Source organism: Tetranychus urticae, chromosome 1 (genome assembly GCF_039701765.1).
Source record: "Tetranychus urticae isolate SD_2017Ah chromosome 1, NJAU_TeUrti_SD_1.0, whole genome shotgun sequence".
Lineage (NCBI taxonomy): Eukaryota > Metazoa > Arthropoda > Arachnida > Trombidiformes > Tetranychidae > Tetranychus > Tetranychus urticae.
Genome location: NC_142958.1, coordinates 16375277 through 16390080, shown reverse-complemented (window position 1 = coordinate 16390080; position 14804 = coordinate 16375277). Strand labels below are relative to the sequence as shown.

The 14804-nt window shown below is 31.1% G+C and overlaps 2 protein-coding genes across 13 annotated transcripts in view; both read right to left on the bottom strand.

Moving 5' to 3' along the window:
• The window catches only part of cac (calcium voltage-gated channel subunit cacophony), a 57600-nt gene that overhangs the window by 26494 nt on the left and 16302 nt on the right, over positions 1-14804 (bottom strand). For 6 of the 12 annotated variants that reach the window (XR_016198170.1, XR_016198172.1, XM_089266760.1 and 3 more), the window contains exons 4-12: positions 11192-11298; positions 7716-7871; positions 6703-6947; positions 6467-6570; positions 4498-4673; positions 4311-4424; positions 3603-3629; positions 609-693; positions 189-316 (exon numbers count right to left, since the gene is read on the bottom strand). Coding sequence is in view for 10 of the 12 variants with exons in the window: in XM_089266760.1 (XP_089122886.1) it covers positions 189-316; positions 609-693; positions 3603-3629; positions 4311-4424; positions 4498-4673; positions 6467-6570; positions 6703-6947; positions 7716-7871; positions 11192-11298 (1142 nt within the window). In the remaining 2 variants the exon portion in view is untranslated. The remainder of the gene's footprint in view (positions 1-188; positions 317-608; positions 694-3602; positions 3630-4310; positions 4425-4497; positions 4674-6466; positions 6571-6702; positions 6948-7715; positions 7872-11191; positions 11299-14804) is intronic. The other 6 variants (XM_089266776.1, XM_089266763.1, XM_089266762.1 and 3 more) reach the window with 3 other exon arrangements.
• LOC149094669 (uncharacterized) lies at positions 12114-14543 on the bottom strand. The gene has a single exon (XM_089266087.1). The coding sequence runs from the start codon at positions 14541-14543 to the stop codon at positions 12114-12116; it is 2430 nt and encodes an 809-aa protein (XP_089122213.1).

The window sequence follows — 14804 nt, the reverse complement described above, 5'->3', positions numbered from 1 at the left end:
CACCAAGCGTTGCTCTTTGACATTCACTTAACCTCAAAGAGCAAAACCACGCTTCTTTAGTCTTTGCTTTTACCTTCAACTTTTCTCTCACCATTTTATCTCATCATTTAAACGATTAAACAATATACTGGTTTTTCAAGTTTATTTGATAGATAAGAAATTGAAATTGATAAGAAAATGTTACTCACAAAAAAAATCTGTCACAAATTGAGGTTGACCGTAGTGTTCAACAGCAACACAAACGGTATTTAAAAAAACTAATACAATCACAAACCAATAAAAAGCTTGCGATTTAATCACTCTCCGTACAGACGATCTAAAAGAGCGAAAGAAAAATTGCAATCATTATTTCACCGAAAATGCAAACTATTGAAACCTTGAATTCAAAATTCCCAGTCATAACAAGCACTTGAAAGCTATCAAAAATCCTTTCTCTGATAATTAGAAATTTCAATTTTGACCAATTTTCCATTTCATTTGAAACTCCAATTTTCTTCAATAAAACCATTCGTCGAAAGCTCTGAACTCGAGTCAAATCGTCCCTCTCAATGTTCCAATCAACCCTTCAAGGTTTCAATAGTCAACTGGCCAAAGACAACTAAACTTACCTGACACGTTTCTCTGTCCTCCAGAAAGCCTTACAAGCTCCTCGATTTTTAATCTTTGAGTGAAGATATGAAGCTCGAGCAAATCCTTCATTTTACAGAGTTGAACCAATCAATATAATCAAGTGCAAAGTTATTATTAGTGTCGATTAATAGTGTGACACAAAAGAAAATCCCATTTGATGAAGCATTAGAACCAAATGTTTGATTTGGTTGATTTGATGAACGTTGATATTTGATCAAGAAAAGAATCAAACATTTTCATTGACAAATGCGAACCAAGGGAAAGGTAACGAAGGACAAGGTGAGCAAACAAAGAGGAACAACGGAAAGGTAACATTGAGTAACAAATTGAAACAAAAAAGAAATGACAAAAAGAGAGAAAAGAGGGAAGAAGAAAGAGAAGAAGAACGAAAATTTTCATTAGTAAAACGTTTTGCTACGATATTCAATATTTATCAAGATTGCAATAAAAAAAAGAAAAGTATTAAGTTCTAAAAATAGTTACAAAAATAATAATTGAATTGAATTCATTCCAAGCTACGGTTATAATTGCGTTCCAATTAATCAACAAGACCATCTATTTAATATACATCATCATGTTCACTTTCATTTAAACACAAAATTAAACAACTAAGTTTACAAAATAAATGTAATAAAATAAAAGTAAAAGTCAAGCTTTGCTTGTAATTGAGTAACTAATAGTTTTCAATTTGAATCAATAATTGAGTTAAAACTAGAGCATTGCCTTTGTTGTTGGACAACAACTTTGAATAAACTACAATTTAATCAGAAGCAAGGTAGCAACAATTGAAACAAAATAAACTAATGAAAATTAAATTTTTCAGGGAAACAGAAAATTTTAATTTTTCTAATTTAATTTCAATTTTTAGCATTAGAACAACTTTATTCAGTTAATCATGATCATTGGCAAGCTTGAACATGAAATTTAAATTTACTCTCAACATTCCATTTGAAACATTTTCATCGGATGTAAGGATATAAGCGCTGAGTTTGCATTGAAACTTTTGCCTTTCATTTGACAAATTTGCTAAGTCTTGAGAATTTGTCAGAATATTAATTGTAAGAAAGTTTTCCTATTGAGTTGAGATTTTTTCTGTCGAAATTCGAGTTTTTCAGTTTTGAGGATTTACTGACTCTAAACTCGACTAGTCGTGTTAAGCCTCGGATGGATTGGAAATAACAACCTTGAATAAAGTTGTTTCATGCAAGGTTCAAGTTCGATATCTTTAAATAAAGTTTTTTTCGCAATTCGGTGAGAAAATAAGATGAAATAAGTATTAATCAATAACTTCACTCTTTTGATTCTTTTCACAGAATCTTGAGATTCTGCGATAATGCAACTTTGATATATTCAAGAAGAGCCTATCGACTATTGAAAGAACCTTTCGAATCTATTAGAAACCTGTAAAAGTACAATAAGCTTTGAAGATTGGGTAGAAAAGAGCATTTAAAAATAGGTTTCAGAAGAAAAGATGCAAATCTTTGAGCGACTATGCAAGTATCAAAAAGATTTTCATTTCGATTTGAATCATTTAGGCTTGAAATTTTCGTTTTTCTATCGATAATGAGCGATGGACTGAGCGTCAAATCGAAATTATTTAGAACTTAAAGCAAAAGAGAAAAAATATTTTCCATTCGAGTTTCGGAAAGACAGAAAATAAAGATTGTTATCTGAAAATAAAGAGTATCGCTCAATGCAAAAGTAATGATAAAATCTGAGCTTGGATTTTTCATCAATCAATTAATATTCAATGTATCAATAGCGAAAAATCCAAGTCCGGATAGCGTTTATGCTTTCAAGACTGGAGTGTCAATTGATTAAAAACCAAAAAACTCAAAATGGAAACCCTGATCTTTGAGAGATCTCTTCACAGAAACTGTTTCATCGATACTTTTGCATAAAGCTTTGTAATGTAAAGAGAAAAATGATGAAAATGAAAAGATTGAAGTAAACAGATAATATTAGATGCAAGGTTAACCTGGATAACGCACAGTCTCAATAGGACTTGAACAGGTAAACATTAGCCTAGTATTGAACAGAAAAGTAAAGGTTATTGCACTCAGGTTGAGAAGGGAAGGTAAAGGGAAAAAATATTTGGATTCTGCCCTTTTCGCTCTTCTCATATCATTATTTATTTATTCAATTGTCGATACATTTTAAGGATTCAATGCTGATCAAGTAATCTGATTACACTGAAAGTCAAAAATAGCTTTGGATCGTAATTTTATCATTTTGTTCATCATTAAATCAAATTGACTAAAGGTAAAAGAGAAGCAATTTTTTAATCATTTTCAAATTTCAACACTTTCTTCATTTAATCGATTTCAACTAAAGTTCCAAGTCTTTTGTTTTTTAAAATTTGCAATTCTCATCATTTTCATGTTTGTCAAACCTTTTCGGATCAAAGCATAATCTAATAAAATCTTTGATTAACTTTTTTCCTGGAAAAAAAAACAGAATTTTTTTTTCAAAATCAACTAATAACCAAATCTAGATCATGTTTGATGCATAAACACAAGCATTTTAATGAGAAAAATGCTCGAGTGGCAAAAATAAAAGGATAACGAAAGAAATGAAATGTTCATCCGATGAGGCAGAGCAGAGCAAACAAAGTTTAGAAATTAGAATTTTGTTTTTTTTTGGAAAAATTTAATTCGCTAAAATATTGATCATTTAATGAATAGATAGAGTTAATTATTTTATAAGAATAGGAAAAATGCGAATGATAAATGGCAAGACCGCAATATTGTATTGATAATCATCTATTGGAAATAAAAAAGCAAAGCATTTTCGTTTTGAAATTGAATCAAGAACAGTTATCTCAATCAGAATATCAGACAAAATTATTAAATATGGAAAGAAAAATAAAATAAAATTCAATCCAAAAATCAGCTAAAGACAATAAATAACGAGCTGTTGTTGCTTTTTATTGAGCGACTTCAACTATTTAATGTTTGTTTGAGCATTAATACCTTTAAGCACACCCTTCTTAGGAAGCACTTAGGAAGTTATTTTATTAACATTATTTTTTTATCGGTTCATTTGGTTTCCATCAAGTTAGATAAAGTAAGGAAAGAGCAAAGGAAAGAGAAGAAGAAGAAGAAGAAGAAGAAATGAATTATTGATTAATTTTGGATATCATTAAATCTCGATTGAAGATCATTTTGCAAAGTTTCAATTAAATTATCAAATTAGTTGTGTTACAAAGTAAATTAAATTTTCCATCAAATCAACTTTTACTTTTCGAACTCAATGTTTTTGGAAAATTCAACATTTTGATGAAACGCTTAAATTTTCATTCATCCGCTCCTTAATAATCGAAATCGATGATTTCAACTTGGTCTATCATTGGGCAATTCAGCAACTCGGAAATTTAATAGTTGACTGAATTTCGTGTTTCAACTTTTCTAATCTATTTTTTAGGTTCAAAAGGCTGCTTTTGACTGGATTAACTATTTGAAACTTTTCTTCAAAAACTTTGTTCTTGTACTGTTTCAACTTTGAGCTTTGTTACTTTGTTTTAGTTTCTGTCTTTATTCAGTTTCTTTTGATACACTTTTATCAGACTAGGTGAACTGAGGTGAAGATTTTATTCCAATGAATCAATTCGTTTCACTGTTATTTGTTGTGAGAAAAAACGTTACGAAAGAAAACGAAAGTTGCATAAAAGTTATTCTTACCTTCTTCTTCCTCTTCCTCTTCTTCTTCGGCATTTTCTTCGTCGTCATCTTCTTGACTTTTGCTTAAAGTGCTTTTCCCTTTTTTACTTTTCGTCGCTTCTCGTCTTCGTTTAACTGCATGAGAACATTTAAAGTCGAGATGATTAGAGAACTTCTTGTGGATCAACATTTTGATAGAAAATTTTACCTTCCATTATGTGTATTCTTTCCTCTTCGGTTGTTCGCTCTTCTGCAAGAATCACATCCTCAGCTTTTATTATCCATTCAACATAACCTTCCAATTCTCTCTCCAATTGCTCCTGACGACGCAATCGAAGAAACGATTGACGGTTTTCAACCCTTTCTCTTTCTTTGGCAAACTCTCTGAAAGAAGGGAAAAAGTTAATATTAGATTCTCTTCAAGAAACTTGATCAAACATAATCATCAACTCGATAATTGCTCAAAAAAGGCGCAACATTTCATGAGTCAAAGAATGCTCAAACTGTAAGATTGAGAAACGCGAAATCAAAGAAAAAAGTTTACATTGAAAGTCCAGTAAAATTTACAGGGAATAATGTTTACATTATTATTGAATAGCAAGTAGAGAAACGATTTTAAATGGAAAGCAAATTGAAAAAGGAAAGATGAAAATAAATATTGGAGTGAAAAACATATTAAAATGAAAAGAGTGACTACATTAACATTGAGTGATATTCAAAGTAAGATTGAAAGTATGCTTCAATATCAAAGCTATTAGCATTCTTCTCAGTTGACTGGTAACGGTAAATCGATAAATTTTGTTGTGATCTACTCTTTCTTTTCTCTCTTTTGTACTTGTTTTCCTCTCTCTCTACTTGCGTTTCCATGTCCTTCTCATGGTACATGTTTTAAATGTTTGCATATGTGTGTCTCACTCACTCTCAATGCATATCTGGTCTCCATTTATGATCATTATTATTTCAAGTCAACAAACATATTTTACTGTCAGAACAAAATTAAGCAGAGAATCAAGGTAGAGAAAGGTAGAGTTGAAGGAACACCATCATTTATATTATTCAGTTAAGGTCCATTTAGATTGACATGCATTTATTAATACATATTTTGATCACTTTATTTCTATTGTTATTGCCATTATTGTTGTTTTTACATCTGATTATCACTTGAATAATTTTCTCCTTTCCTGTGCTAAATATTTACTCGTCCTTGTTTCAAATGGAAAGGTTTCACCGAACAAAAAATGGGACAATTTTTCCATTCAATAACGAAGTGAAACTCATCGAAAGAGTTTCTTTCAAACAGATTTAATTTCCTAAAAAACCTCTCACTATTGAGTTCAAATGCTTTGAGAAATCGAGTTCTAAAAAATAGAAAACGAAAGAAGGATAAAATTCTGAATGCTTTGGAAAAGTATTTTCGAACGATTTAGTGAAGCATTTTCTTGGAACATTGTATTGAAAGCTTTTTCATTTTCCTATCAAACTTGCGATCTTTTAGTTTTCCTTTCCTTTCTATTAATGATTTGCATTGATGCTTAGATCAAATCAATCATGTTAGAGAAGAGGAATAAATCTAATTCTAATTTCTTCTAATTTAGTTCGATAATTGTTCAAGATTCGTGGATAATTATGGTGTTGGAAGTTGTAAATTCATGTTTATGGTGAAATGTGTTGAATTTTAACCGAAAAATGAGTCTCAATAGACGAAATTGGATTGAAGAGTTTGACTCTTTTTTTTCTGTTCACATCTTGATTCTATTACTTTTCACAGTTGAACATTTTAGCTCGACTATTTTCAAGTTATGAACATAACTTTCAAGTTAAACATACTTTTCATTCCTTGAGGCAATTGTTTCACTTGGAATAGAGTTTGATGTGAAGCAGAAACCCTGAAAAAGAATGCATTTTTCTCTCCTTTTTTTTCCTCAGTCATTTCCTATTCCCTTAACTACAGAATTGAATTTTCTTGTCAAACTTATTCACACTAAAAGTTATTATTATTATCATTTATCTGGCAAAAGAATGAAATTTTTTCCATTGCAAACTATACTGGATTGTACATTATACTTGAGCCTTTTTCATTGATTAAACCTTTAAAACATGAAATGAACAATAAACTGTCCAAAAGGAAAAAGTAAAAGACGAAACAAAAAAAGATGATAAAATTTACAGTTATTTACCCGCTTAAGACACCAAGAACTAAATTGAGCATAAAAAAGGAACCCAAAATAATAAGAATGACAAAATAAATCCAATTCCAACTGGTACCCATGGCATCATTCATCTGTTTTAAATTGGTCAAGGAATGGAAAGGGAGTGCAAAGAAGAAAAGAGTTAAATTTTTTGATGGAAATTTTGATTGGAAACAAATGATTGTTATAAATGATTAATGAACATTGTTGAACAATCTTGTTACCCAGTAAAGCACTTGAGTCCAGCCTTCTTGAGTGATACATTGAAAAACAGTTAACATAGAGAAAAAGATGTTATCAAAAGAAGTTATCCCGAAGTTAGGACCTTTCCAAACTTCTTGACAGGAAGATATATTTAAATCACAGAAATGAGCTCCATTGTCTCTCTTCTTCTCTTCAATTTCATCACAATTACTTGGATTACCACAATAACAGGGAGTCTCTTGTTCTCCATCTAATATTATCGATGCTGGAAAAAGGGAGTGGAAAAAGAGAAGAGAATAAAGTTAAAGTTGAACTTTTTCATTCAAAATGTTGCTCAATCATCATCATGATGAATAATTGAAATGGAGAAAAAAATCGATATCAAGTTGACTCAATTGGCCAAAACTTATTACAGCACACGAATGAAACAATATTTTTTATACGAGTTTACATTATGGACGAAAAAAAGACATTTTTATTCAAATTTATTTTCAGCTTTTCATATGTTCGAATATTTTTGCAATAGAATTTAATTAACTTAAAAAAACATTATACTTTATACTATCATTTTCAAGGTGAAATTTCCGATCAATTCATGGCTTTTCAATTTTCAATGTTTTTCTAAATAAAATTTCTATTTCATTTTGTACTGAAATCATGTAAAGACTTGAGTACTTTGCTTCAACGATGTCGTTAAAGAGTCAGAACCTCGAAAGAACAATTTCGCAATAAAATCTATAAATATCTTTATGTTCATGAAATGCATGGAATAACTTTGATTGATCGATGTTTACATTTCACAATCTTATTCTTTCCTCCCTGGCAAACAAATAATATCGGACAAAAAAGCTGAACATTTTGTAAACTCTTTTGAAGACAATTGCTTTTCAAATTTTGCTTTGATCAAAATACGACTTTATTTCAAAGTTTAACTTGAAAGTTATTACAAAGTTTCTTAATTGATCGATTTGCCAGCGATTTGGAATGCATTAAATCTTTAATATCAATGAAGGGTTATGATGAATGAACTTACTTAAATCTTCAAGGCTAACACAGGTGTGATGAAGTGAGCCTGAGTAAAATTCAAGGCCTATGATGGCGAATATAACGATTGCAAACAAAACCAATAAACCAATTTGTAACAAAGGAGCCATAGCTTTGATGATGGACTTGAGAACAACTTGAAGACCTGTCGGGTTTGAAACAAGAGACGGATTAGTCCCAATGAATGAACATTTCCATACATTTTCTTTCTTCTTTCCGTTCGTCAACTTTCAGCATTTCTCTTCTCAATAATGTTTCTCTCAATTACTTTCCTGTAAACATGTTGTAATTGAATAGCTTTCAATCGCCTTTTTTCATCATTCAATTACTTTTCCCAATCAATATCAATATTGAACTTATTAGATTCTTCTCAATTTATCTCTCTTCGCCTCTTTCATTTACTCTGATTTATTTGTATCATTTGTTCATTGTTCAACATTTTCTCAATAAAATGCTTTAAATTTGATTCACCAAGATTCCTTGTTCCAAGAGTTTTACATTCATTATCAATTGAAACTTTTATTTCCCATTTTCAAGACATTCATTTGCTTCTTTGTTACTCATTTTCGTCAGACTCGAACAATCACGAGATTTTGAATAACATTTGAATATAAAGTTGAAAACTGATTGACGATAAATGAGTTTCTCAATTTCATTATTGACCAAAATGTAACCAAATGTTATCATGAAACTTTTTTTTTCTCTCCGAATAAACTTCTTTCTTCTTTTCCTATTTCCTTTTTTTATTTGATTATAATTGACCTCAATTTGCTGAAGAAACAGCTGAATGAAGAGGAAATTGAAACTGAATAGAGTGAAAAGTATGGAAGAAACAACCTTGTTTTCACCATGTTTCACCATCATTCTCATCCTTATCATCATAATCTTGCAACTATAAGTTTCCACCACAAATAATACTTTTCCTTGTGATTAGACTTTTGTTTTTGTTCCCTTCTCTCAATGGAACCCAAAGAATCCCAAAAAATGCAATAACATTTTCTGTGAACTTGCGCTCAACTTTATCGGTCAACTGAGTAACTCTTTCTCTCTCTTCTCATGTACAATGAAAAAGATTCAGCAATTATCTTATCCAAGCAAGGAAAATGTAGGAATTTATAAATGGTGGAAATAATAAAAAATGATGATAATCTGCAACAATAAACAGCAACAATTCCCTCAAGATAAATATTCGTGTTGAAATCTGTATCAACTAAACATGTAATGATATTAAATTTAAAAAGTAAATGAAAGTAAACAAAAACCGAAAACATTTATTCCAATGGAATCAACTTTGCTTTTTATTCACATTCAGACTCGAGAGGATAAAACATTTTGTTATAAAATGGTTAAACTGAAAACTTGTAAATATCATCACTAAAATTAAATGGATAACATTATTCAATTATTTGCATTGCAAAATATTCCAATGGAAAAAGATGAACATGTAAACATGAAAAGGGTGAAAAAAACATTGAAATGTTCAACCTCTCGATATCATTGATTGCAGCCCAAAGCCTGATTCAAATGGCCAAGTGAACAAGTATAATGTGACTTTGCTCATTGCCATTCAATTTAACTTTCAATGCCTTTTCACATCTTTACAAATCATCTTCAAATCGACTGCACTTTCAATAGACTCAAGTTTATCCAAAATTTTTCAGAAAAGTTGACTTCTAGTTTCATCATCTTCTTCTGCTCAGTTTCAATAATCTATTAAATGTTTCACAAATGCACAAAGCACGATTCCTCAGCAAATTTCATGATTAAACTTGCTAGTTATTCATTGATATTAGAATGCGATTGAAACTTGAAATAGCCTTTTAGTGTTTAAGCTTGATTTTGGATCGAATAGACTAGACATTTCGAGCAGCTTTTGGAATGAAAAGATTTGTTAGATTTTCAACTGTTTTAGATGTTCTGCTCGAGATTTTTTTCGAACTTGCATTAATGCATTAATTTAAAGTCTAGAAAATATCGTTTTGCAAATTTTCTGTCGAACGAAGATATTTTGCTTTCAATGTTACCAATTCGAACCAAATAGCAATTTCGAAAAGTCTTTAGTTTTCGAATCCAAATGATCTTGATTTTGATTTGTGAAAACTAGGTTAAGAATCTTTTTTCGATTTCATTCGAAACTGTAAAAGCGCAGGTTGCTCAGAAAATGTTGCTTTTAGTCTTTTACTCTCATTAGGTCAATGGCTTTTCTCATCAATCCAAGCAGAATGTTGCTAAAGATGATAAAGAGTTGAGCAGTTTTGAAGGATGGAAGGAAAAAGTTGTACAAGAAAAGAAAGAAAGGGAAGAAAGGGAAGAAAGGTAAAACTGGTGATAAAGAAGGAACAGCTAACGTTGATCGATATTTATTTTTTACTCTGACTTTCTTTCTTAGCCTTTGTCATCACCAGCATTGTGCAAAAAAGTGTATAAAAAAGAAAGACCAGAAAATCGAACCCAAAAAAAAGAAGAAAAGAGAAAGTGGAAAAGAGAGAGAAAAAAAGGGAATTTCGTTTGAACCATTTCCTGGTGCGAGCTCCCACAATTATCATCATTTTCGTTATTACTATTATTATTATTACATTTGGGTTAAGAATGAGCATGAGTCAAATGTAAGATACAAGTTACTCAAACATGATGAAAAGGGAAAACTAGAAATAAAAAGAAGAAAGTGGATAAAAGAAGGAAGAACAACTGAGAAAAACCGGAAAATAGCGTAAACTGAATACTCTATCAAATGCAAGGTTATTGAGCATTTATTCTCGTTCCGATAATCTATTCTACATTCAGACAATCAACCTTGGAAGAAGCAATTGAAGATGCAATGAAAAGGGAATAAATCAAAAGTCTCAATGAAAATGAATCAAGATTAACTCTCAAATTGAAACTTCCCATTCATGTAAAATCATTCATTGAAATGCTCATTGATAATAAATTGCAATCATTTGTATTCTTGTTTCTTGTCAATTGCGTCGATCCTGTTTTGACGATGAAAAACTTTTCACATTTAGTCTCGTTTTGTTTACAATTGAAAACAACTTCAACATTCAACTTTCAATTTACTCTTTATCCTTTCAATGCTAATTAATCATCAATTAATCATTGATAGACTTTGAGTTTCCATTGTGTTCGCTCATTTGCAACTCAAAATGTTGAAACAGAAAATGATATTAAAGTGAAAAAAACTGTTAATAATATTGGAAACAATGAAATAACTATTATGAGTTTAAGTGAGAGAGTAAACAAAATGAGATAACTTGGATTGGTCATGCTTCTAATAAATATTTTGGTTGCAGCGAAGCCAAGCAACGTTTGAGTATAAATTTATAAATAAATATTCGTATGTTATGCATACATGAATCGGAGAAAGAAAATGTTTTTTTTCCTTCTTTTCATTCTTCTTTTTGTTTTTTACTTGTCATTGTTTCTCCTCTTCGTTCTTGTTTCTCTTAGGATTATCACACTACTTACTTGGAATACCAGAAACCAGTTTAAGAGGTCGAAGCACTCGAATGGCTCTCAGGGTTCTCAAATCTATTCCTAAATCGAGGATTTCATCAGGTAATAGGGTGATAAACCTATCAATTGTTGGGATGCGACGACAAATTTTCAAAAATCATTGATTAAACAAAAAATTTAAATGAAAATAAAAATTAAGCAAAGAGAGCATAAAATGAACAAAAACGCGAAAACATTCAGTAACTAAATTACAAGTTTATTGCAAGCATGAAAGTATTTTAAATTAATGAAATTTTGAAGTCGATCTTTTATTAAAAGTAATTTTTAAGTGCGCAAAATTAAGCTAGGAATACATCGTGTTTCAAAGTCGGTTTGCAGTTCGGAGACTTTTAATCTTCGATTAAGTCTTTTGTAAAGGAAATTTAATTTTCAAAGTGAGTCAGTTGAATGAAAACTTAGTAAACTCATAATGAAGATGAATGCTTGGTAAACGTGTTTTTTTGAGCTGTGACTCCAATGACTTTTTGGATTCTTGAGTCCAAAGAGTTCGGTAGTCTATTGTTATTGAAGCCTAAACTTTTGTACTTTAAATGCAATCATCCAAATAGCTATTGGATAGCGAGTGTGAACCCAATCAACAGTGCTCATTTTCTTGATCCTAATTGATCGAAAATTGGTTCACTTTTGAATCAAAATTTTGATCAACTTGAGATTCAAGATGTCTGTTTGAATCAAAATAGTTCGAAAATACCGAAATTTTTCAATAAGAAAAAGAAAGTCATGAATCACTCAATGAATATCAACGAGTCAAAAGTATCGAAATTTAACTTTATTTCAACGATATTGAAATTTTTCAGAAGTTTTATAAAAAAAGATGTTTGAATAAGATATTTGAGCTAGAATAAGATGTAAGATATTTATTTGAGCTAATGAATCATTTGTTTTTCAAAAAAGGCGTGACTATCATATCTTTCTTGTATGTGTAATAAAACGAGGAACTTTTGATGTAAATACATTTTGAGCGAATTGAATCTATTTCTAAGCAATCAAAATTACACTGGATCTTATTCACTTCATTAACGTTATCCAAAGGGAAAGAAAAAAAACCAGTAAATCCTTGAAATTCAAGAGAAACACATCTAGTGAAAATTTTCTGACCAAGAATGTATACTTTTTGGTTCAGCTCTGCAATGGCGTTGATGTGATAGAACTCACTACTCGTTGACACATAAGAGTCATCTCTTTGCTTTTGCGTACAATAATTTCGTGTTGAATAACGTATTCCCTTGTGAATCATTGTCTTGAAAAATTTCAGGTCAGAAAAAGAAATATTTCGATTGAAATGAGATCTGAAAGCATTCAAAATCTTCTCCTTGTATTCTCTTGGAATATTTTTGTTTTCCGTTTTAGTGGTGCAATTGTCATAATTCGTGATTCCGAAACATTTCCTTTCTTTTGCATTCAAACTCCACTTATTTATTTTTGTTGCCAGATATTCCTCATAGTTTAAGTCATTAACAAATACTCTTGTAAGAGCTGGGCCAACATGAGAAAACCGTCTGACTTTTCTTTTTAAATAACCCATCCGATCTTCTAATGGGTAAGAAGAAACTCCTGAATTCGGTCCGAGAAATCGAAAAGAATCTGCCAAATGCGATAATATGTGTAGGTTGTAAGATAAAAATCCAGATCCGAATAGAGTTGCAGTGCCTTGTTGATATTCTTCTACTAGATTCCGAATTTCTTGTATAGCAAGATCGTGAACAGGACCAACATGAGTGATATAGTAAACACGATTAAGAACACAAATTAGATTGACCAAAGCAGGTTTCAATAGTCCCCTCGCTGTAGAATAGAAAAAATACATCAAAAACGAGTCCCATTCATTTGACTTCCAGAATTTGCTCTGACTAATATGTCGTGGGGCTCGAATAATTTCCGATGGGACTTTGATGCATTCGAGTCGACTTCCAATTTGTTCGATGAAATTCGACTTTTGGATATTCTTCGCGAAAACATTTCCACCATCTTCGGAACCAAGTATTCCTTTAATAATCATGTTTCGGAATACACCAAGACTTATGCTATGCATAGGCTCCACACAAACACCATTAACAATATCGAAATCGCTCAGACTCAATAATGGTGAAACACCATTGATTCCTTTGAAACGAGGGTTCAATGCGAAATTGAAAGCATCAACACAATTTTCACTTCGAAAAAGATCTTTATAATCTAAGAAATCTTTCTTGGTTCTTCTCATACGCTCTAAATCATCTCGTGTTGAATTTGAAAAAATTCTAGCACCATTTGCTGAAGTGGCTTGGATGAGACACCAGTCACAGCCATGTATGTGATTGAACTGTTTAACATTTCGGAGATAAGCCCGCATAGGTGCGTCTGCTATTAGAGCTACTAAATGAAATGTTGTGCCGCCAGAATGAGATTCGGATAAATTCCATTGGACTGGATCTTCTGACAATCCTTTTATTTCATCACATATTGGTGTTAGATAAATATCAACCGCAGGTTTTTCTTTTCCAACATATAAGCCAACTAGCAAGAAAAATTTCCTTCTATGAAACGGCTTTAATTCATTGATCGTAATGAAGATCGGAAAAATCTTATTCGATGAGGAATTTGAACAAGATATTTCGTCTGAATGCAAAGTTAAGGTCATTCTAGAAATGTTTTCCGACGAATTCAATTTAACATCAGCTGCTGCCTTTGCATCTGCTATATCATCAATACCTTCATTTGTTGAATCTTGCCAAAAATTGCTTGGAATTGAAGGAAGATATTTTTCTAATTGCTTTCTCAGCGGAAGATGTAAAAAATAATTCCCATTACCAAGAGAAGCTTGAACCGATTCGCCATTACACTCATAGCAATTGTAGTTTTTTGGTTCACCGGTGAATGGACCATGAGAGTGTGATCTCTGACAAATGATATAAACTTCGACGTTATTTTTACTCGCTTGTTTATTCCAAAAATGACGCACATTCGGGAAAGTGAGCAGGTCAGAAAAAAATCTAGAGCTGGCACAGTTGAATAAATTCACCACTATTTCTGAAGAGTGAAGATTGCAATGAGAGAGAATTGAAAATAAACAGGCTTCCATGAATTCCTTTTTTTGCGGATTATTTTCGGGTTGAAAAATATCTTCGTGAAACACAGATTCTTCAGAATCATCAGGATTGTTTTCAAATTGAATGAATGAATCATTGTCAGACGAACTTTGCTGTGAGTTATTAACAAAACGATGATCTAAATCTGGTAATCCTGCAATGTATGCACGTTGTTCAAACACGTGTTGACGTCGTCTTTTACGATAGTTCACATTAAGTCGACTGTTCCGAAACATTTGAGAAATTTATCTTTCAAACGATTAATTGTGGAAAAATTTCAAACAAGACTTTGCTTTAATAAGAATTATAAAGATTAATTAAATTTGAGCTAAATCAACTTGATTTAAAGGTAAATTAAAAAAAGAAACTTTTCTTATCGAAACACATGGTGATCAATCACCATAGTAACCAATCATGTGATTTGTTTTAGCCAATGAGAACTATTGTTTTCGAATTTTTTAAATTCTAAAACACATGTTCTCTTCTTATTTCCGCAA

Excerpts from the sequence above, each read along its gene's own strand:
- LOC149094669 (XM_089266087.1), bottom strand. The coding sequence starts at position 14,543 with ATGTTTCGGAACAGTCGACTTAATGTGAACTATCGTAAAAGACGACGT.